The sequence below is a fragment of the Protopterus annectens genome, chromosome 6.part0 (assembly GCF_019279795.1).
Source record: "Protopterus annectens isolate FY-2018-M chromosome 6.part0, PAN1.0, whole genome shotgun sequence".
Taxonomy (NCBI): Eukaryota; Metazoa; Chordata; order Ceratodontiformes; family Protopteridae; genus Protopterus; species Protopterus annectens.
This window is the reverse complement of record NC_056737.1, coordinates 1,173,035,851-1,173,061,389: the sequence shown is the minus strand read 5'-3', so window position 1 is coordinate 1,173,061,389 and position 25,539 is coordinate 1,173,035,851. Positions and strand designations below refer to the sequence as shown.

The 25,539-nt window shown below is 41.6% G+C and overlaps 1 protein-coding gene across 1 annotated transcript in view; it reads right to left on the bottom strand.

The window, feature by feature from the left end:
* The window catches only part of SLC4A3 (solute carrier family 4 member 3), a 2,820,719-nt gene that overhangs the window by 1,854,393 nt on the left and 940,787 nt on the right, over positions 1 to 25,539 (bottom strand). Inside the window, exon 4 of the mRNA XM_044074803.1 lies at positions 18,482 to 18,631. Coding sequence (XP_043930738.1) covers positions 18,482 to 18,559 — 78 coding nt within the window. The 5' untranslated portion in view covers positions 18,560 to 18,631. The remainder of the gene's footprint in view (positions 1 to 18,481; positions 18,632 to 25,539) is intronic.

Genomic DNA, 25,539 nt, shown 5'->3' with positions numbered 1-25,539 from the left:
ACACCAAGAACATATTAAATCCAGGGGGATAAAGGTTAGCCTGATCCAACCAAAACTGCAATGCCTCAAGCCCAGCCCAGTGTGGAATACTGGTATATAATGAGGACACATCCAAAGTGCACAATAGCCATTTAGGCTCTAATTGCATGTTGTCAATAATTTGTAAAAAAATTGTAGTGTCCTGAATTCTAGCATGAACAGGGGCTGTAGATATTTTGTCAGATAGGCCGACACTGGTTCAGTCAATGATCCACGTCCGGAGACTATAGGTCTACCTGGGGGTTGTACAAATTCATGTGGATTTTGGGTAGGAGATACAGGTATTGAGATTGAGAGTCAGAAACTGCTAAATGATAAACAGTTTTTTTTTTATTGATAATGCCCTCCTCCAAAGTCAAATTCAGAAATTATCAATTTAAACTGTAGTGTGGGATCTTATGACATACCCATATAGAATTGTCCAACCAGTATGCCATTTGTTTTTTGAAGCCACTTAAATAAATTGTTCCATGTTTTTTACCCACTGTGCAGGACCTTTTTGGTTTTCATTTATTGCCTGGTTGGTTTGGTCCGTGCACATCCATATGTGCGGGTGTCTGTGTTTGGTATATACACATACCCACCAAACCAACATGTGTGGAGGTTATATACACGTACCCACCAAGCCAACATGTGTGCAGGTTAAATGCATGTATCCACTGAACCAACATGTGTGAAGGTTATATACATGTACCCACTAAACCAACATGTGTGAAGGTTATATACATGTACCCACTAAACCAGCATGTGTGGAGGTTATATACACATACCCACCAAACCAACATGTGTGAAGGTTATACACATGTACCCACCAAACTAACATGTGTGGAGGACATACACATACCCACTAAACCAACATGTGTGCAGGTTATATGCACGCACCCACTAAACCAACATGTGTGAAGGTTATATACACATACTCACCAAACCAACATGTGTGAAGGTTATATGCACATACCCACAAAACCAACATGTGGGAAGGTTATATATACATACCCAGCAAACCAACATGTGTGCAGGTTATATGCACGTACCAATCAAACCAACATGTGTGAAGGTTATATGCAGATATCCACCAAACCAACATGTGTGGAGGTTATATACATGTACCCACCAAACCAAACATGTGTGAAGGTTATATACATGTACCCACCAAATAAACATGTGTGGAGGTTACATGCGTGTACCCACTAAACCAACATGTGTGAAGGTTATATACAAACACCCAAAAAAAACAACATGTGTGGAGGTTACATACACATACCCACCAAATAAACATGTGTGGAGGTTATATACACATACCCACTAAACCAACATGTGTGGAGGTAATATACATGTACCCAACAACCCAACATGTGTGAAGGCTATATACATGTACCCACCAAACCAACATGTGCGGAGGATATACACAAATACCCAACGAAGCAACATGTGTGGAGGTTATATACAAATACCCACCAAACAAACGTGTGGAGGATATATAGAAATACCCAAAAAACCAACATGTGGAGAATACACACAAATACCTAACAAACCAACATGTGTGGAGGTTATATACACGTACCCACTAAACCAATATGTTTGAAGGTTATCTACAAACACCCAACAAACCAACATGTGTGGTTATATACATGTACCCAGCAAACCAACATGAGTGGAGGTTATAACCACGTACTTACCAAACCAACATGTGTGAAGCTTATATACACGTACCCACCAAACCAACATGTGTGGAGGTTATACACACATACCCACCAAACCAACATGTGTGAAGGTAATATAAATGTACCCACCAAACCAACATGTGTGGAGGACACATAGAAATACGCAACAAAGTGACATGTGTGGAGGATATACACAAATACCCAACAAACCAACATGTGTGCAGGTTATATACACGTACCCACCAAACCAACATGTCTGCAGGTTATATACATGTACCCAACAAACCAACACGTCTAGACATTATATACACGTATCCACTAAACCAACATGTGTGGAGCTTATATACACGTACCCACCAAACCAACATTTGTGGAGGATATACACATGTACTCACCAAACAAACATGTGTGGAGGTTATATACACGTAACCACCAAACCAACACATATGGAGATTATATACATATACCCACCAAACCAACATGAGTGGAGGTTATATACTCATACCTTACAAACAACATGTGTGGATGACATATACAAATACCCAACAAACCAACATGTGTGGAGGTTATATACACACACCCACCAACCAACATGTGTGAAGGTTATATGCATGTACACACCAAACCAACATGTGTGGAGGTTATATACACATACCCACCAAACCATGTGTGGAGGTTATATACACGTACCCACCAAACTAACATGTCTGCAGATTATATACACATACCCACCAAGCCAACATATCTGCAGGTTATTTACACGTATGCACCAAACCAACAAGTGTGAAGGTTATATACACGTATGCAACAAACCAACACGTGTAGAGGTTATATGCATGTACCCACCAAACTAATATGTCTTCAGGTTATATACATATACCCAGCAAACCAACATATCTTCAGGTTATATACATGTACCGACCAAATCAACATGTGTGGAGGTTACACACACGTACCCAAGTACCCAAAAAACCAACATCTGTGGAGGTTATATACATGTGCCCACGAAATAAACAAATGTGGAGGTTATAAGCACGTACCCACTAAACCAACATGTGTGAAGGTTATATACAAACACCCAACAAACCAACATGTCTGGAGGTTATATACATGTACCCACCAAATAAACATGTGTGGAGGTTATATACATGTACCCATGAAATAAACAACTGTGGAGGTTATATGCACATACCCAATAAACCAACATGTGTGAAGGTTATATACAAATACCCAACAAACAAACATGTGTGGAGGTTATATACACATACCCACTAAACCAACATGTGTGGAGGTTATACACAAACACCCAAACCAACATGTGTGGAGGTTATATACTCATACGCAACAAAGCAACATGTGTGGAGGATACATGCAAATACCCATCAAACAAACATGTGGAGGATATATAGAAATACCCAAAAAAACAACATGTGGAGAATACACACAAATACCTAACAAACCAACATGTGTGGAGGTTATATACACGTACCCACTAAACCAACATGTGTGAAGGTTATCTGCAAACACCCAACAAACCAACATGTGTGGAGGTTATATACATGTACCCAGCAAACCAACATGAGTGGAGGTTATAACCACGTACTTACCAAACCAACATGTGTGAAGCTTATATAGATGTACCCACCAAACCAACAAGTGTGGAGGTAATATAAACGTACCCACCAAACAAACATGTGTGGAGGACATATAGAAATACCCAGCAAAGTGACATGTTGGAGGATATACACAAATACCCAACAAACCAACATGTGTGCAGATTATATACACGTACCCACCAAACCAACATGTCTGCAGGTTATATACATGTACCCACCAAACCAACATGTCTAGACATTATATACACATATCCACCAAACCAACATGTGTGGAGCTTATATACACGTACCCACCAAACCCATGTTTGTGGAGGATATACACATGTACTCACCAAACAAACATGTGTGGAGGTTATATACACGTAACCACCAAACCAACATGTACGGAAATTATATACATATACCCACCAAACCAACATGTGTGGAGGTTATATACTCATACCCTACAAAGCAACATGTGTGGAGGATATATACAAATACCCAATAAACCAACATGTGTGGAGGTTATATACACACACCCACCAAATGAACATGTGTGAAGGTTATATGCATGTACACACCAAACCAACATGTGTGGAGGTTATATACACATACCCACCAAACCATGTGTGGAGGTTATATACACGTACCCACCAAACTAACATGTCTGCAGGTTATATACACATACCCACCAAAGCAACATATCTGCAGGTTATTTACACGTATGCACCAAACCAACAAGTGTAAAGGTTATATACGTGTATGCAACAAACCAACACATGTAGAGGTTATATGCATGTACCCACCAAACTAATATGTCTTCAGGTTATATACATGTACCCACCAAACCAACATGTCTTCAGGTTATATACATGTACTGACAAAATCAACGTGTGGAGGTTACATACACGTACCCAAGTACCCAACAAACCAACATCTGTGGAGGTTATATACATGTACCCATGAAATAAACAAATGTGGAGGTTATAAGCACGTACCCACTAAACCAACATGTGTGAAGGTTATATACAAACACCCAACAAACCAACATGTCTGGAGATTATATACATGTACCCACCAAATAAACATGTGTGGAGGTTATATACACATACTCACTAAACCAACATGTGTGGAAGTTATATACACATACCCACCAAACAACAAGTGGGGAGGTTATATACATGTACCCTCCAAACCAACATGTGTGGAGGTTATATACATGTACCCACTAAATAAACAACTGTGGAGGTTATATGCACATACCCAATAAACCAACATGTGTGAAGGTTATATACAAATACCCAACAAACCAACATGTGTGGAGGTTATATACACGTACCCACTAAACCAATATGTGTGAAGGTTATATACAAATACCCAACAAACCAACGTGTGGAGGTTATATACATGTACCCACTAAACCAACATGTGTGGATGTTATACACTAACACCCAACAAACCAACATGTGTGGAGGTTATATACTCATATGCAACAAATCAACATGTGTGGAGGATACATGCAAATACACACCAAACAAATATGTGGAGGATATATAGAAATACCCAAAAAAACAACATGTGGAGAATACACACAAATACCTAACAAACCAACATGTGTGGAAGTTATATACACGTACCCACTAAACCAACATGTGTGAAGGTTATCTGCAAACACCCAACAAACCAACATGTGTGGAGGTTATATACAAATACCCAACAAACCAACGTGTGGAGGTTATATACACGTACCCACTAAACCAACATGTGTGGAGGTTATACACAAACACCCAACAAACCAACATGTGTGGAGGTTATATACTCATACGCAGCAAAGCAACATGTGAGGAGGATACATGCAAATACCCACCAAACAAACATGTGGAAGATATATGGAAATACCCAAAAAGCAACATGTGGAGAATACACACAAATACCTAACAAACCAACATTTGTGGAGGTTATATACACGTAAAAAGAAATACCAATGCAGCCCAAAGTAAAATTCACAACGACTTTAATCATCCAAGGTCTAAAACAACATCATCTGTAACTGACTAAGCGCTTTCACCCAACCAAGGGCATCTTCAGAGTCAGTTAATACATGATTACAGATCATATTTAAAGAAATTTGAAACCTGACAATAACCAATAAGACATAAGCATCAATTAAATAATTACCATCAATAATAATTCACTTAATTCACCACATATTAACCCTTCAAGTGTTATCATGGGTATCAAGGGTAATCATGTATTAACTGACTCTGAAGATGCCCTTGGTTGGATGAAAACGCTGTCAGTTACAGATGATGTTGTTTTAGACCTTGGATGATTAAAGTCGTTGTGAATTTTACTTTGGGCTGCATTGGTATTTCTTTTTACCAGTTCTTTCCTGTTTTCAATTATGAAGGTTATATACATGTACCCACTAAACCAACATGTGCGAAGGTTATATACATGTACCCACCAAATAAACATGTATGGAGGTTATATACATATACCCACTAAACCAACATGTGTGAAGGTTATATACATGTACCCACCAAATAAACATGTATGGAGGTTGTATACACGTACCCACCAAACCAACATGTGTGGAAGACATATAGAAATACCCAACAAAGCAACATGTGTGTAGGATATACACAAATACCCAACAAACCAACATGTGTGCAGGTTATATACACGTACCCACCAAAACAACATGTGTAGAGGATATACACACGTACTCACCAAACAAACATGTGTGGAGGTTATATACACGTACCCACCAAACCAACACATGTGGAGATTATATACACATACCCACCAAACCAACATGTGTGGAGGTTATACACACATACCCATCAAATCAACATGTTTGAAGGTTATATGCACGTACCCACCAAACCAACATTTGTGGAGGTTATATACACATACCCACTAAACCAACATGTGTGAAGGTTATATACATGTACCCATCAAATCAACATGTTTGAAGGTTATATACATGTACCCACCAAACTAACATGTGTGAAGATTACATACAAGTACCCACTAAACCAACATGTGTGGAGGATATACACACATACCCACTAAACATGTGTGGAGGTTAAATACACGTACCCTCTAAACCAACATGTGTGGAGGTTATATACATGTACCCTCTAAACCAACATGTGTGGAGGTTATATACACATACCCACCAAACTAACATGTGTGAAGATTATATACAAGTACCCACTAAACTAACATGTGTGGAGGATATATACACATATCAACTAAACATGTGTGGAGGTTAAATACACGTACCCTCTAAACCAACATGTGTGAAAGTTACATACAAACACCCAACAAACCAACATGTGTGGAGGTTATATACATGTTCCCACCAAATCAACATGTGTGGAGGTTATATACATGTACCCAACAACCCAACATGTGTGAAGGTTATACACCCGTACCTAATAAAGCAGCATGCATGGAGGATACATGCAAATACCCACCAAACCAACATGTGCAGAGGATATACACAAACACCCAACAAACCAACATCTGTAGAGGTTATATACCCATACCTAGCAAAGCAACATGTGTGGAGGATACATGCAAATACCCACCAAACAAACATGTGGAGGATATATAGAAAAACCCAAAAAACCAACATGTGGAGAATGCACGCAAATACCTAGCAAACCAACATGTGTGGAGGTTATATACACGTACCCACTAAACCAACATGTGTAGAGGTTTTATACATGTACCCACCAAATAAACATGTATGGAGGTTATATACACATGCCTACCAAACTAACATGTGTGGAGCTTATATACATGTACTCACCAAACCAACATGTGTGGAGGTTATATACTCATACCCTACAAAGCAACATGTTTGAAGGTTGTATGCATGTACACACTAAACCAACATGTGTGGAGGTTATATACACATACCCACCAAACCATGTTCATAGGTTCATAGGTTCATACTAGGCTATCTTCCCTAGGGCATTTATAAGCCTAGCCAGAGTGTGTTTGGCTTTCGCCACCCATTTTAAATTACTTTTGCTATGCCCTTTTTCGAGGCTAGTATACTGTGCCTCTGTCTAACAGTGACACAGAAGTGATACCCAGGGTAAACCTAAGATCTCCCATCCACTCATCAAGATTCTTCTTGAAGAGAGTCAATGAGGGACTCTGCCTAACCTGGACTGGGATTTTATTCCAGAGTGAAGGGAGCCTCTGGGTTATGAATTTGTCCCTCCAGCATGTCCTATTTATTTCAGTGCTGAGGTTCAAGTCTCTCGAGTGCGTAGCTCGATGGGATTTAGATTTTCTGAGGTGCAGCATGTCCATTAATTCTGGGTTGGACATGGCTTTATACGTCAGGCACAGATCGCCTCTGAGCAGGTGGTATGCCACTGAGTAGAGCTGGAGTTTCTTTAACCGGGCAGCATATGGCATCTGTTTGAGCCCTTTGATCCTCTTGGCGAGGTACTTTTGGGGTCTTTCCAGTTGCTGCAGGTGTCTGGTAAGGTACATCCCAAAAGGGGCATTGTACTCAATTATGGGCCTGATGAGGGATGAGTAAAGAGGCACAATGACCTCCCCTGATCTAGATGTGAATCCCTTCATGATTAGGTGGGCTATATAAAATGGTTTTCAAACCACTTTGGCCACGTGGTTGTCAAATGAGAGATTTCTATTAACTTGGGTCCCCAGGTCCCTAATTACTTCTTCTGTACTTAATGGATTACCACCTATGTGGTAATTTGTGGGCACTTTGTTTTTGCCAAAGGGGATACACTTTTTGGCGTTTAGCTTGAGGCCATGGCTCTGGAACCAGTTGTCTGTTTCTATGAGGCCCTTTTGGAGGATGCTTGTGTCGGCTAGAGAGTCGATTATGGCTCCCAGTTTGCAGTCATCTGCGAACTTGGTCAGCCACAGTCCTTCCATGTTGGCCTGTACCTCCAAGAAATATATACCGAACAAGAGAGATCCCAGGACTGAGCCTTGTGGGACGCTACTTGTAACTGGTTTGGAGTCTGACATGGCTCCAGCAATTCTAACCATATGGGTTCTGTCCTTGAGCCAGTTTGCAACCCATCTAGTGACATAGGGGTTTATATTTAAGCTGGTGAGCTTATCTATAATGCCCGAGTGGGGTATTGTATCGAAGGCTTTTGCAAGGTCCAGGTAGGCTGTGTGGACCACCTTCCCCTCGTCAATGGCCTTGGTGACTGTTTCAAAGAAATCAACTAGGTTTAGGAGGCAGGATCTGCCCTTAACAAAGCCGAACTGGGTAGGATCCAGTGTCTGTAGGTCCCCAATATCTTTATTTATGAGGTCCATGATGATCCTTTCCATAGCTTTGCAGACCAAGCTAGTCAGGCTTATGGGGCGATAGTTTCCAGGATCCGTTGAGGCACCACCTTTGTGGAGAAGGACCACTGTTGCTGTATGCCACTCTTTGGGTACATATCCTGTAGTAAGGCTGAGATTGAACAGTAGTTTTATGTTTGGGTTTAGCTCTTCTTGGAGTTCATGTAGGATGCAGCCCGGGACACCGTCTGCTCCCATTGGTGCTGTGTTTTTTGCTTTGGAGAGGGCAGCTCTTACCTGAGCATATGATATGTCAGGGGGGCAGCACTCTGCTGGGATAGATATTTTCCCTTTTGGTGGGGGGGGGGGGTTGCACTGAACCTGTCAGCTAGGATGTTGCAATGTCTGTGGATTCGGTGTATTTTTTGTCATTTTGGACTAATTCTGAGCATATCTGGGAATTCCCATCCAGGTTCCTAACATAACTAAAGAAAGCCTTGTGATTATCCATAGTGTCCTGTGCAATTTTTCTCTCAAAGCTGGCCTTAGACGATTTTATGAGTGCCCATAGTTTTTTGCTAATACTGATAAGAGATGCCTTCCCTTTTTGGGATTTTGCTCTATCATGTAGTAGCTTCCTCCTTCTATTGTATAGTTTGTTTATGGCTGGAGTCCACCAGACAGGACGTCTGCCTTTGGAGGATTGGGTCTTGGTTTTATTTGGGATTGCATGATCCATGCATTCCTGAAGATGTTCATAGAATGTGTTTATGAAGGATTCTGCTGTCTGGGCCATATTTTCCACTGGCCCGGGAGCTTTGAAGGATTCCACCTCGGTTTTGAGGAGTGTGAAATTTGCTTTAGAGAAGTTTTCCACTGTAGTTTTCAGGGCAGGGGGTGGAGTCGGGATGTGAATATCCAGTGTGATTAGTTTATGGTCTGATCTTACCAGTGAGGGATACACTTCTGGTCCGGAGCATAGAGTCCCCATGTTGGTGATGATTAGGTCCAATATGTTTTCCCCTCTTGTGGGAGTGGTGACAAGTTGTTCCATAGCATTTGAGTTTATAAATTCTAGAAACCTTTGGGCTAGGGTGTTGGAGCTAGAGTAATGCTCCCAGTCTATGTTTGGGTAGTTGAAGTCGCCCAATATAATGGTGTTTGGAGAGACCTTCATATTTTCCAGTGTTCTCAGGAACGCCTAGTGGGGTTCCTGGGTTTGGGAGGGTGGTCTGTAGCAGGCTATAAACTGGAAGGCAGTTTTACCCACTGTTAGTTGCACATGGATAGTCTCTGATACTTTGTGCTATGCCACCAACCTGGAGGTGTGGGTATCTTTGATGAATATTGGTACTCCCCCTCCTTTTGTGGTTCGGTCTAAGTTTTGTGGCTGAAAAGCATGGTATGAGGTATAATCTGGTAGTGCTGGGGTGCTCTTGGGAGCCTTGAACCAGGTTTCTGTTACTGCACAGATATCGATGTTCTCCATGCTAAGGAGAGTTTTGAGTGTGTGCATCTTGAGGTTTAGACTTCTGGCATTGAGTAGCATTACTCTTAGTTTCTTACCCCTTGTGATACCTATGGAGGTGGGTTTGTCTTTTGAGCCTTGCCTAAAAAAGGCACTATGGGGGTAGCAAGAGCCTTTGCCAATATCTGAAAGCCCAGGGGTGACAGGTGCAAGCCGTCCCTAGCGAAGCATCGTGGCTTGTCGAGCATATCATCCCAGGCTGACAAGCATTGGATCCCCTTTGAATGACACCAATACTTAAGCCAATTGTTGAAATTGATCATCTTGTCTTCATACTGTGGCATCATTCTTGGTGAGGGTAAGATGCTACTCAAGGTCAGGATCATACTGGCCTGGGCTACATGCTCAGAAAGCTCCTCTATGTCTCTTTTCATGTAGTCCAGGGAGGTACGTCTCAGGTCATTCACACCAGCATGGACAATGACTGAGTCATATTTGTACTTGCCTTGGAGTGACCTGAGTGCTTGTGTTATGTGGTTGATCCTAGCACTCGACAGGCAGCTCACCGTGACCTTCTCCTTGTTCAGCCTGGTGAGCGGGACGTCAGTGTGCCTGACGATAGAGTCAGCTATTACAAGTGTATCAGGTGTGTTGTTTAGCCTTAAGGGCTGTGACTGTTCGGCACACTGGCTTTGTGAGCTATGTGTTGCACATGTTTTGTTTTGGGGTAGTGGTTGCTTGGGTGTCTGCTTTGGAGGTCTCTGTTGCTTAGGCAGATTTTTATTTAGAGCCACCGAGTATGTTTTTTTGTGTTTATGTGTTTGGTTTGCTGTCGTGGTAGGTCTATGTGAGACTGGAATTGTAGTGAGTGTGGTTTCCTTCTCCTCCTGACTGGTTTCGCCAGTACTGAGTTGAGAGAGCTTAGCCTCCAGTATGGCTATATAGTTGCATCTCTCACATGTGTTGGAATTTGTTGGGAGGAGGAGAGGGTTGTCTGTGTACATGAGGCTGTTGTAACATTGCCTCTAGATTCCCAGATTCACCAGCTGGACCGGAGAGGAGATTGACAACTGACCTTTGGACACGCTAGAATAGTATTGGGAATTCCTTTATAATTGAAAAAAAGGGCCAATGGGGAACAAGGTACTCAAGGGGAGTTTGTGAGGGTGTAGTGCTTTTAATTATTTAGTGCTGACTTATATAATTGCTTTAGTGAGCAAGTGCCAGGTAACTTAAATGCAATGTGCTACAGGTAACTTAAATGCAAAAATGACAAACAGTAACTTTCCAAACTTTCTAAACTCCAAACTCCAATGTGTGGAGGTTATATACACATACCCACCAAACTAACATGTCTGCAGGTTATATACACATACCCACCAAACTAACATATCTGCAGGTTATTTACACATATGCACCAAACCAACAAGTGTGAAGGTTATATACATGTATGCAACAAACCAACACGTGTAGATGTTATATGCATGTACCCACCAAACCAACATGTCTTCAGGTTATATACATGTACCCAACAAACCAACATGCTTTCGAGTTATATACACGTACCCACCAAACCAAAATGTGTAGAAGTTATATACACGTACCCATGAAACAAACAAGTGTGGAGGTTATAAGCACGTACCCACTAAACCAACATGTGTGAAGGTTATATACAAACACCCAACAAACCAACATGTGTGAAGGTTACATACACATACCCAGCAAACAACATATGGGGAGGTTATATACACGTACCCGCCAAACCAACATGTGTGGCGGTTATATACATGTACCCACGAAATAAACAAATGTGGAGGTTATATGTACGTACCCACTAAACCAACATGTGTGAAGGTTATATAAAAACCCCCAACAACCCAAACACACACAAATACCTAACAAACCAACATGTGTGGAGGTTACATACACGTACCCACTAAACCAACACGTGTAGAGGTTATATGCATGTACCCACCAAACCAATATGTCTTCAGGTTATATACACTTACCCACCAAGCCAACATGTCTTCAGGTTATATACACGTACCCACCAAACCAACATATGTGGAGGTTATATACACGTACCCACCAAACCAACATGTGTAGAGGTTATACACACGTACCCACCAAACCAACATGTGTGGGGGATATACGCATGTACCCACCAAACCAACATGTGTGCATGTTATATGCACATACCCACTAAACCAACGTGTGAAGGTTATATACACGTACCCACTAAACCAACATGTATGAAGGTTATATACATGTGCCCACCAAATAAACATGTGTGGAGGTTATATACACATACCCACTAAACCAACATGTGTATAGGTTATATAAACATACCCACCAAACCAACATGTGTGGAGGCTATATACATGTACCCTCCAAACCAACATGTGTGGAGGATATACACATACTCACTAAACCAAATTGTCTGAAGGTTATGTACATGTACCCACCAAATAAACATGTGTGGAGGTTATATACACGTACTACCTAGACCAACATGTGTGGAGGATCTATACACGTACCCACAAAACCAACATGTGTGGTCGTTATATACTTACCCACCAAATCAACCATGTGTGGAGGTTACATACATGTACCCACCAAATAAACATGTGTGGAGGTCATATACACGTACCCACCAAACCAAAATCTGTGATGGTTATATACACATACCCACCAAACCTACATGCCTGCAGGTTATATGCATGTACCCAGCAAACCAACATGTGTGGAGGTTATATACACGTACTACCTAGACAAACATGTGTGGAGGTTACATACCTGTACCCACCAAATAAACATGTGTGGAGGTCATATACACGTACCCACCAAAGCAAAATCCGTGATGGTTATATACACATACCCACCAAACCTACATGCCTCCAGGTTATATACATGTACCCAGCAACCCAACATGTGTGAAGGTTATATACATGTACTCACCAAACCAACATTTGTGGAGGATATATACAAACACCCAACATTTGTGGAGGTTATATACTCATACCCTGCAACCCAGTATGTTTGGAGGTTATACACACGTACCCACCAAACCAACATGTATGCAGGTTATATGACCATAACCACTAAACCAACGTGTGAAGGTTATATACATGTACCCACCAAACCAACATGTGTTTAGGATAAAGACACTAACCCCTCAAACCAACATTTCTGCAGGTTATATACACATACCCACTAAACCAACATGTGTTGGTTATATACACGTACCCACCAAACCAACATGTGTGAAGGTTATATACATGTACACACCAAATATACATGTGTGGAGGTTATATACACATATCCATCAAATAAACATGTGTGGAGGTTATATACACGTACCCACCAAATCAATATGTCTGCAGGTTATATACACATACCCAGCAAACCAACATGTGTTGGTTATATACACATACCCACCAAACCAACATGTGTGAAGGTTATATACATGTACACACCAAATATACATGTGTGGAGGTTATATACACATATCCATCAAATAAACATGTGTGGAGGTTATGTACACATATCCACCAAACCAACATGAGTGCAGGTTATATACATGTACCCACCAGAACAACATGTGTGGAGATTATCCGCATGTACCCACCAAATAAATGTGTGGAGGTCATATACATGTACCCACCAAACCAACAAGTGTGAAGTTTATATACACATACCTACCAAACCAACATGTGTGGAGGTTATACACAAGTACCGACCAAACCAACATTTGTGAAGGTTATATACACGTACCCACCAAATAAACATGTCTGGAGGTTATATACATGTACCGACCAAGCCAACATGTGTGCAGGTTATATACACGTACCCACCAAATAAACATGTCTGGAGGTTATATACGCATACCAACCAAGCCAACATGTGTGGAGGTTATATACACATACTCACCAAACCAACATGTGTGAAGGTTATATACACATACCCATCAAACCAACATGTCTGCAGGTTATATACATGTACCCACTAAACCAACATGTGTGGAGGTTATACACACGTACCCACCAAACCAACATGTGTGGAGGCTATATACACATACTCACCAAACCAATATGTGTGAAGGTTATATACACATATCCATCAAACCAACATGTCTGCAGGTTATATACATGTACCCACTAAACCAACATGTGTTGAGGTTATATACATGTACCCACCAAACCAACATTTGTGGAGGTTATAAACATGTGCCCACCAACCCAACATGTGTGGAGGTTATGCACACATACCCACCAAACCAAAATGTGTTGAGGTTATACACACGTACCCACCAAATAAACATGTGGAAGTTATATATACGTACCCACCAAACCAACTTGTGTGAAGGTTATATGTATGTACCCACAAAACCAACATGTGTGGAGGTTATATACATGTACCCACTAAACCAACATGTGTGGAAGTTATATACACGTACCCACCAAACCAACATGTGTGAAGGTTATATACATGTATTCAGCAAACCAACATGCGTGAAGGTTATACACGTGTCCCCCAAACCAACATATGTGGAGGCTATATACACAGACCCACCAAACCATCTTGTGTGGAGGCTATACACACGTACCCACCAAACCAACTTGTCTGCAGGTTATATATACAGACCTACCAACCCACCTGCATAAATGCACTACTATAAAATCACCACCTTCTCATGTAACAAAGCATCACAAGCATGTGGGCCGTAAGTCTTCCATAAACACATGCTCAAAAACTACAAGTAAAATGTTCTAATAACCATTGACTGGTCTTTTGTCAGACACATTGACACCTTGTCCATGATGTTGGACAAAGGCAGGATAACAGTAACTTGTCTCTATGATGCCAGAATCCAGCATCTCTGTGGGTGTCTTCAGTCTCTCAAAGCAGACAAGGTATGAGTATGACTTTCTGGTTGCCCATGCAGGAGTGAATGACTTACACCACTCAGCCCTGGAAGACACAAAGAGAGATCTCAGCATGCATGTGTTGGACACAGGCAAACTCCAGCAGTACATTGGCACCCTCAGGCCTTGAATAGAATCTTGCCTTTGTCCAGAAGGCTATCTACATGCAAACATAAATTGACTTAAGTAACTGGCTAAGTAGTTGTGTCATTCTAGTGGAAGGCGGGTCCAATTTGTGTCATCCCGGAAGGAAATGGAAGACAGGCCAACCTGCTTCACTAGAAATGGCCTGTACCTCTTGCTTTACAGCCATCCCCTTGCTGGTTCCATAGTGTCTCTTCAGACCAAGTCTGACTACTAAACGTTCCAAAACAGTAAATAGTCATATTGCAAATCCTAATACCGACCACATCAAGGCTGATCTTCTCAGTGCCCAAAGTCTTAAAAGCAAAATGTCTAATCTTGAGGCTGTCCTGCACTGAGAACACATCCAGGCAACCTGGCTAAGGACTCAACTCTATAGCTGTGCCAGTGAGGATTCTTATTGGTGAAGTACCAGTGGTGAGGATTAGTATTAATATTAATTTCACTCAGTATAATTGGGTTCCCTTGTAAGGGCCTTAGAGTAGCTGGCTTTGAAGTGTCTGGTGGCAGTAACTACTTTATAGTCTTGGCCATAGGGGGCATAGCTAGTACATTTGTGCCAGCTTCTCCCAGGTGTGTGTGTGTGTGTGTGTGTGTGTGTGTGTGTGTGTGTGTGTGTGTGTGTGTGTGTGTGTGTCTGTGTATGTGTCTGTGTGTGTGTGTGGGCACGCACGTGTGTGTGTGAAAACAGATCTGCAAGAGTGTGTGTGTCAGCTGCTTGGAGCATGGACACGAAGCACTGGTTTCACAGAGAAGGTGCTGGAGGACTTTGGCTTGGACACTTGGCTGAGGACTCAGCTCTACAGCTGTGCCAGTGGGGAGTCTCAATGGGCCTCTGAGAGAGACAGAGAGAAATTCAGACCCTGTACTGAGTGTGTTCCATGTGCTCTTAAGGGAAATTGTGCTTGATGCAGAGAGCTGCATCTGGAAATACTGGGTGTATCCATTTTGTGTTCCAAGTGAATGTCCCTCTCCAGTATCAGTGGTGAGGATTCAGGGGACATCACAATCTGTTTAGATTTATTTTATTCTGCATGGTTTTTATTTATTTATTTACATTTGCTGACCGGGAGTGTCCGACTGGATGTAGGTCCATTTTCAGCGGAGGCCCGGGGAGAAAAGCTCCACAGTTAAAATATACAGACAGTAGTTACATTGGATTTACACAGCAATTAATTTGATTAACATAGCAATTAACAATTACAAACATAGTTACAGATGAAGAACATAGTACATCAGTAGACAACTAGAATCTTTATCATCTGTGAAGTATATCACAGACATTAACAATTGTTACAATAAGAAGTTCCTGCTGTATAGGCTTACGAGCATCCAAGCTTGCTATAATCAAGGTAGTTAGTGGGGTGGAAAGAAAGGTAGTGGGTGGATGGGGTGGGTGATATTAGAGGGATAGTTGCAAGGGCATACCCAGCATGTTTTTAGGTGCGCTGTTAGTAAATTTGTAAAGTTAGGGTTGTTTAGTTAAGGTTTGTAAAGTTAATCTGCTGAAAATGGTCATGGTGAGATGGAATTTCTCCATCAACAAACAAATAAATAAATAAAATCTCTGGGATGGTCAGACAGAGACTGTAATGACCAAGTCACTGTGCTGACGTACGTCCTGACATTTGGTACTACAGATAATGATTCAGGGCAGCTGTTTCCCTTCTTACATCAATAGCATAACAACATTTGTGTCTATGAAGAGACAAATTGTTTACTAGAACAATCACAAAAACAGATTCCTTATGCAGACCATCTCAAAAAACTCCAGCTTTACTCCATCGCATATCGCCTACTCAGAGGTGATCTCTGCCTAACATACAAAGCTATGTCAAACCCAGAGCTGTTGGACATGCTCCACTTAAGGAAATCCCAATCCCTCCGAGCTACACACTCTAGGGACCTAAACATTGTCACCACAATAAACAGAACATGCTGGAGGTTTAGAGTCCTGTCTGAGACTTCCCATACTCTGGAACAGACTACCTATCTATGTCAAACAGAGCTCCTCATTAGCACTCTTCAAGAAAAATCTTGATGATTGGATGGGAAATGGGAAATTCACCCTGGGGATCACTTCTGTGGTTCTGCTTGACAGGGGCACAGGAAAATAATGTTCTTGGGTGGCGAAAGCCAGGGTACCTTTTTGGCTAGGCTTGTATAGGCCTTAGGGCCATAGCCTAGTACCTACCTATGAACCTATGAACAGGTCTGTGAACACAACATAAATAGTGCTGGCAGCTGTAGAAGTGGGGAGGGGGATAAGTAGCAATCAGCATTTGTTTTATGTTTTTTCTTTTAGTTTACTAACTTCTTGGGTAGTGTAGAGAAGCATTTACCTTATGAAGGAAATAAAGGGCAAACAATAGCTGCATTGTTAAACCCTCTTGAGTTTCTTGTCATTCTGGGAAGCAATCTATCAAGCTTTATGTATAACATCACTTTTTGCTGCATAAGCTTTCATATCATTAGAGCATGATCTGGATTATATGACTCCTTCTTCTTCTTTCGGCTTTTCCCGGTTAGGGGTCGCCACAGCGGATCACCTGTCCGCTCATGATTGGCAGTGGAATTTTATGGTGTCGAGTTGCCAGCCCAACCTTCCACAGAAGGCACACACATGCATTCAAACCTAGGGCCAATTTAGAGTGTCCAATCCACCTACAGCATGTTTTTGGGATGTGGGAGGAAACCGGAGCACTTGGAGGAAACCCACGTGACCACAGGGAGGACATGCAGACTCCACACAGAAGGCACCCCAGCCAAGGATCGAACCAGGGAACCTCTTGCTGTGAGGTGACAACGCTAACCGCTGCACCACCATGGCTGCCCATCTGGATTATATGACTAATGAATTCATATGATGACTTCAGACTTTGAAAGCAGCTTATTAATGCTCTCTGCATGAAAACTGCTTAGTATCATAACTTGCTACCTGATTGTGAAGCTACAGTCTAAAGTACGTAAGGCATGAAGATAAAACCTCTGCTCAGTCCAAATTATTTAGTTTGTTACAGCCAGATAATAAATCGATTTCTGTTGCTTTTTTGTGGGATTGTGGGTTAGATAGCCTTTACTTGCTAAGCCCGGTGAACCAGTGGTATGCAATATTTTCAAATATTATCTGGTTGACTATTTATATTTTAAATAATCTGGCTGAATTCTGAAAAATATAATTATTAGATTGAGTGCATTGATCTGTCCGATTCAACTTTCTGTCTCTGAGAAGCTGTACATGTATCCTGTGCAAGAGTTATAGATATCAGTGCATTATTAGTCCTAAATTAATGTGGAAGACACGTGTCTGTTTTGAACAGTGGTGTGTTCCTGGAAGTCCTTTACCTGATGCAGATTGATGAAAATGTCTCCTGCTGGGGGTGTCTCACCACCTGCCATGGCTTCAGTCTGATGTTTCAGCATGAGCAGAGTGAAGAGGTCTCAGCCCTTCTCTTTCACAGCTGTGTTTCCAGAAAACCTTAGGAGTGGCATAACCTGTAAAGAGGCAAAACACAATGCAAGTTAGGAAGCAGCACACATGGATATCCCAGTCCAATATGCTGTGATTCAGACCTGGACAGCCATCTTTTAATGCAGCTATATAAAGAAACAATGCTATTTTAGAGATGTCCACTTACAATAAAGTCAGCCATGTAGGGTTTTCAATTTAAGCAATAATGATAGCCTCTTCTGCAGGGTCTAGACACAAGATTAACCTTATTACTCATTCCAGAACAATGTAATCTACCATATCTAAACAAACTTTGCTTAACAGAAAACTTAAAAGAAGGATGAAACTTGGTTTTCATTTTTCTTTTGAAAAGGTGTCCACCTTTCCTCTATGCACATCTGTTTCCATGTTCACCACATCAAATCTTAATATGCTTTCAGATCTGCTTTTCTTGCATATGAAACTGAGTTTGTATAAGAAGATAGAAGCCTACATTTTTATGATGACTATAAACCAGCTCAAGAGTAATATAAAATCTAATTAAGTCACTGTACCTTCTAAGTGCCATTTGTCGCTTTTTATAGGGTTGCATTGTGGGTACCTTTGCTCTCTTAATTTCAGTTTATACTTATCTGCAGTGGGTGTTTACTTTTCTCTAGGTATATGTTTGAACTTGCTGGATGTCTGACTGATAATGTCTTTATTAGGAATGTGATAAGGGGTCTGCAGTCAGTTTAATAAGTACCATAAAATCCACTGTTGTTTCTTTGGGATGGAAATGCATGTTTGAAAACTGAGACAGAATTCAGCTGGGGAAACCACTGTTGAAAAACTTTTTTGTAACTAGTAAGGAAACAGTTACAATTTCTGAGCACAAAGATATTCACTAGGATAGGCAGCAGAAACACTAGATCACTGTATCAATACCAGTGGATTGTGTGATGTCATCCACGTCACCTTGCACTACTGTGGAATACTCCACATATTATACAGGCAAGGTACCCATAATGCAGTGCTGAAACAGATATACTGAGGCTCTGCTATGGAATACTGCACACATTATACAGGCAAGGTACCCATAATGCAGTGCTGAAACAGATATACTGGTCTGGATATGGAATCCAGAAACTGTAACTATTGTAACACCCAATGCACAGCCTAAGTAAATTCAGCAGAACGTCCTCGAAAGTTTGTAAATGTGCTAATAAAGTTTATGATTATCTAGGACAAAACGTATTTGAAATTTATCAAAAAAACGTTGTGTTAGCAAGTGTGAGTAAAATTGATTGTGGAATTTGTATTCATCTGGACTCAAAAATAAGCAGTAACAGGAATAGTGAGGCAAAGAGCCTGAAATAACATCACTGTAGTCTGTGACAGGGATCCAGTTATTGTAGGGAAAATGATTTAAAGGCAAGCGAATCTATAAAGCATATGATACTGTAAATAATACTAAAATGTAAATCACCAGGCTAAACTAAGGGTCACAAAGGTACATTAATCTGTTCGGGGGTGTAGAATGTAGTTTGTTGTTACGCAGCTCAGAACAGGAAGCCATACCACTAGGTAAGTCAGAAGAAGAAGCAAACATACATACATATATACACGCAAACAGCTCCAGGACGGCTAGGCCAGCATAAAATACATTCTTTATAGAGATCAAACTGAAAAACTATACCTTCATGTGCTGTCTAAAGTAAAACTACAATGTTATTTGATTATCAGATTTCTAAGACATTTACCCTTTATGGCCGCATGTTAAATCGTTAAATGTCATACAAGGACTTTGGTAGATACTGTCTACTTAGGTTGAAACATAAGGGCTAAAGCAATTCTCCAATGAGCTGGCTTTGTTTTCAGACACTCCACTTTGTTATCATCCAGGTTGCTGGCATCTAGTTATTTTCAGCCTTTCTATTTAAAGCCATACTTCTGCCAACAATGGTGTCTGAACTCACGTTTCCTTTTATGGGCACTCACAGTTGTTTCAAAGTTTGATTTCTCAGTGATATGTGATAAGCTGGTCTGCCACGTGCCTTATGAATTTTAAAGCACAATTTCTAACCGTAATATGAATTTATATAATACATTTATCAATGAGATGCTACAGTAAAACATGATAAATAAACTGCAGGAACAGAGTAGCATTTTATTGCTTTCATTTGTTAAGCAGGTCACTGCACATAAACCTCTTTTTCAGGGACCACCCATTAGCACTCTCTGATTGACTTGCTTATAGATAAATAGTAAGGCTAAATAAATCAAACCCTGGTGTACAGGATTATACTAATTAGCAGCTCCTGGTGTCAATCTTCTGTTCTAGCTTTGACTTTTGAAATTGCTCTGACTATACGGGATGATTTAATAATGCAATAAACACACAAACCTATAAACCTGTTAGGAATCCCTTCATGCTTTTAATTATTTATCAGCAGAAATTCTCTGTCAAACATTATTATTATCAGCAAGGCCACTGGTTTAAGATTCTTAAAATAAAGAAATTCAATTTACATAATCTGAAGCTCCAGAAATGATGCTAGTGATTGTAGATGTAATTTAAAGTTGTTATACTAACTACATTACAATTGTAAGATAATTGTAATGTAAACAGAACAAAATCACAATATAAATACAAAACGCAAAATAAAGGAAACTAGCTACATTGTAAGTGACATATCAAAAGAACTGTAGGTTTTTCCTCGGGGAATAATCTAGTCTAAAATACCAATTTATATGAAATGTTTTGATTTACCATTACTCTAATTGTCAGTTTTGTAGATTTTTTAAGATATTTCTTGAAGAAAAAAACTCAGAAAAACAGGGTCTTCATTAAGAAAAGAATCAGGAGACAGAGAGAAGAAAACTACTACACTGAAGAAACCAAAGGAATGAGAGAGAGAGAGAGAGAGAGAGAGAGGCATAGAGAGGGGGAGAGAGAGGGAGAGAGACAGAGAGCAAGAGAAAGGGGGAGAGAGAGGGAGAAAGACAGAGAGCAAGAGAAAGGGGGAGAGAGAGAGACAGAGAGCAAGAGAAAGGGGAGAGAGAGAGAGAGACAGAGAGCAAGAGAAAGGGGAGAGAGGGAGAGAGACAGAGAGCAAGAGAAAGGGGAGAGAGAGAGAGAGAGAGCATGCCAGAGAGAGGGGAGAGAGAGAGAGAGACAGAGAGCATGCCAGAGAGAGAGAGAGAGAGACAGAGAGCAAGAGAAAGGGGAGAGAGAGGAGAGAGACAGAGAGCAAGAGAAAGGGGAGGGGAGAGAGAGAGAGACAGAGAGCAAGAGAAAGGGGAGAGAGGAGAGATACAGAGAGCAAGAGAAAGGGGAGGAGAGAGAGAGACAGAGAGCAAGAGAAAGGGGAGAGAGGAGAGAGACAGAGAGCAAGAGAAAGGGGAGAGAGAGAGAGACAGAGAGCAAGAGAAAGGGAGAGAGAGACAGAGAGAAAGAGAAAGGGGGAGAGAGAGGGAGAGAGACAGAGAGCAAGAGAAAGGGGGAGAGAGAGGGAGAGAGACAGAGAGCAAGAGAAAGGGGGAGAGAGAGGGAGACAGAGAGCAAGAGAAAGGGGGAGAGAGAGGGAGAGAGACAGAGAGCAAGAGAAAGGGGGGAGAGAGAGAGAGACAGAGAGCAAGAGAAAGGGGAGAGGGAGAGAGACAGAGAGCAAGAAAAAGGGGGGAGAGAGAGGGAGAGATACAGAGAGCAAGAGAAAGGGGGAGAGAGAGGGAGAGAGACAGAGAGCAAGAAAAGGGGAGAGGAGAGATACAGAGAGCAAGATAAAGGGGAGAGGGAGAGATACAGAGAGCAAGAGAAAGGGGGAGAGAGAGGGAGAGATACAGAGAGCAAGAGAAAGGGGGAGAGAGGGAGAGATACAGAGAGCAAGATAAAGGGGGAGAGAGGGAGAGATACAGAGAGCAAGAGAAAGCGGAGAGAGAGAGAGACAGAGAGCAAGAGAAAGGGGGAGAGAGAGGGAGAGAGACAGAGAGCAAGAGAAAGGGGAGAGAGAGGGAGAGAGACAGAGAGCAAGAGAAAGGGGAGAGAGGGAGAGAGACAGAGAGCAAGAGAAAGGGGAGAGAGAGGAGAGATACAGAGAGCAAGAGAAAGGGGAGAGAGGAGAGATACAGAGAGCAAGAGAAAGGGGGAGAGAGGGAGAGATACAGAGAGCAAGAGAAAGGGGGAGAGAGAGGGAGAGATACAGAGAGCAAGAGAAAGGGGGAGAGAGAGACAGAGAGCAAGAGAAAGGGGAGAGAGAGGGAGAGACAGAGAGGAAGAGAAAGGGGAGAGAGAGGAGAGAGACAGAGAGCAAGAGAAAGGGGAGAGAGAGAGAGACAGAGAGCAAGAGAAAGGGGGAGAGAGAGGGAGAGATACAGAGAGCAAGAGAAAGGGGAGAGAGGGAGAGATACAGAGAGCAAGAGAAAGGGGGAGAGAGAGGGAGAGAGACAGAGAGCAAGAGAAAGGGGGAGAGGAGAGAGAAAGAGAGCAAGAGAAAGGGAGAGAGAGGAGAGATACAGAGAGCAAGAGAAAGGGGGAGAGAGAGGGAGAGAGACAGAGAGCAAGAGAAAGGGGGAGAGAGAGGGAGAGAGACAGAGAGCAAGAGAAAGGGGGAGAGAGAGGGAGAGAGAGAGCGAGAGAAAGGGAGGGGAGAGAGTGAGAGACAGAGAGCAAGAGAAAGGGGAGAGAGAGGAGAGAGACAGAGAGCAAGAGAAAGGGGAGAGAGAGACAGAGAGTGAGAGAAAGGGAGAGACAGAGAGAGAGACAGAGTGAGAGAAAGGGAGAAAGAGAGAGACAGAGTGAGAGAAAGGGAGAAAGAGAGAGAGACACAGAGTGAGAGAAAGGGAGAGAGAGAGAGAGACAGAGAGCAAGAGAAAGGGGGAGAGAGAGGGAGAGAGACAGAGAGCAAGAGAAAGGGGGAGAGAGAGGGAGAGAGACAGAGAGCAAGAGAAAGGGAGAGAGAGAGAGAGAGACAGAGAGCAAGAGAAAGGGGGAGAGAGAGACAGAGAGCAAGAGAAAGGGGGAGAGAGAGGGAGAGAGACAGAGAGCAAGAGAAAGGGGGAGAGAGAGGGAGAGAGACAGAGAGCAAGAGAAAGGGGGAGAGAGAGAGAGAGAGACAGAGGGGGATAGATGCAAAAAGCAGACTATACCTCACTCTGACTTCCCATCAGCATGCCTCACAGGTCCACTTGACTTTAAATGTTTAAAATGTCACAATGTGTCGTGCTGACATTACACTCTTACCTCATAGTTTTAGAAATGCTGAAAACATACACATGCAGTTAAAATTAAATACTGATATCTTAAATATTAACAAATAGCACTGGTTCCTGAATCCACTGGAAATAAATATTGACAGTCCCTAAGGATGACAATGACAGCACAGCTGGTGACAAATGCTGACACATGTCTCAGCTAAGATGAATTAGAGGAATGGCCCAACTAAAATCCATCAAAACTGTCAAACATAGCTTTCTGATCACGTGTGTGGGTGCAGTCAGTCACAAGCTATGCGAGCTGTGATGCATAAATTAATTTTTTAGGGACAGCATTTTACAAATAGCATATTCTGGCATATTCTGTTCTTTCTTTCTTGCTTCAAGTATAGGACTGCTGCTAAAAGTGAAAAGAAGTATGTAGCTTTTAGTTTATCAGAATTCATAGATATATTGAAGCATGAAAGGTTTATTATACTTTTAGTATCAGATAAAATTAAGCAGAAGTAAAGAGAAGATGCTGTTGTCTTATGTTATATTTCATCTGACCCTTACTTCAGTTTGTTCTAGGCATAAGTGGGTCATAAAAAATTTGGATTCAGAAAGTAAAAAAAGCTAAAATACTTTTCTAAAGCAAAGTACAACCTACTAAGCGATGATATAAAAGTTTTATAACCCCGCAATTACAGACAATGACTCCGATGCAGAGGTGTACACAAATGCCCTGTATAGACACTTAAGCAACTGTACAGACATGGCTGTACCTGACCAGATTAAAATCAGTCCTCCTGAAAAAGTAAGCCACCCTGATAGACCTCAAGTATAAACAGGAGGTCTACTTCAAATTCTCAAAGCTGCAGAACATCGAATTATACATCATCGAGGATGAGATGATCGATGTTCTACAATGCTGAGCATGGAAGTAGGCTAAATTAAAAATGATAAAACTCTGCTTGTAAGTTGTTGCAGGGGGGCAAGCCCTCATGTACTCCCTCATCCCCTGCTACTTAAATATGCCAACTCCGAGATCGCACTACAATGAAGAGAACGGTAAATGTTCTATTCCATGCCATTCTCTTCACTGTAGTGCGATCTCAGAGTTGGTATATTTTAGAAGCAGGGGGTGTGGGGCTGCAGGGGGGGCTTTCCCCCCTGCAAAAATGTGAAATAAGAGGTTTTAACGTTTTAGTTTGTTTTTTTTTTTAGGTTCAATATTGCTGAAGTTCGATCCTCTGATCCTCAATGATCAGAGGTTTGATGTTCTGCAATTTCGATACTTTGAAGGGAACCCTAAACAGGTTATATAACAAAAGGAAGAAATTGATGTCTAAGAATAGGGAACTGACTCAACAGAGGAAGAATTCCCTCCAGAGCTTGAACATGCAAATCAGAAATCTTGTAAAGTCCTCTACAGCTATTTATGAAGCTAAAATATCATCCCTAGCTAAGGATAATCATAAAGCATTCTTTACCTGCTTTCGAAATCTAAATGGTAATGCCCAGCCATGTACCAAACTGGTAGTAGATGGTACCACTCATACTAGACCACAGGAAATTGCTAGTCTGCTAGCTGACAGATTTGGGGCAAACTTCATGCCCCTGTCCCCACTAGCCATACCCCAAAACATACCTGGCATCAGTCCTCTGCCTAGAATCTCTAGACATCAGCTCATATCTGTGCTCTCCAAGCCAAAAACATGGCCTCAATGGGAACAAATAAGATCCCAGGTTGCTTATTAAGCAATCTAAAACAGGACCT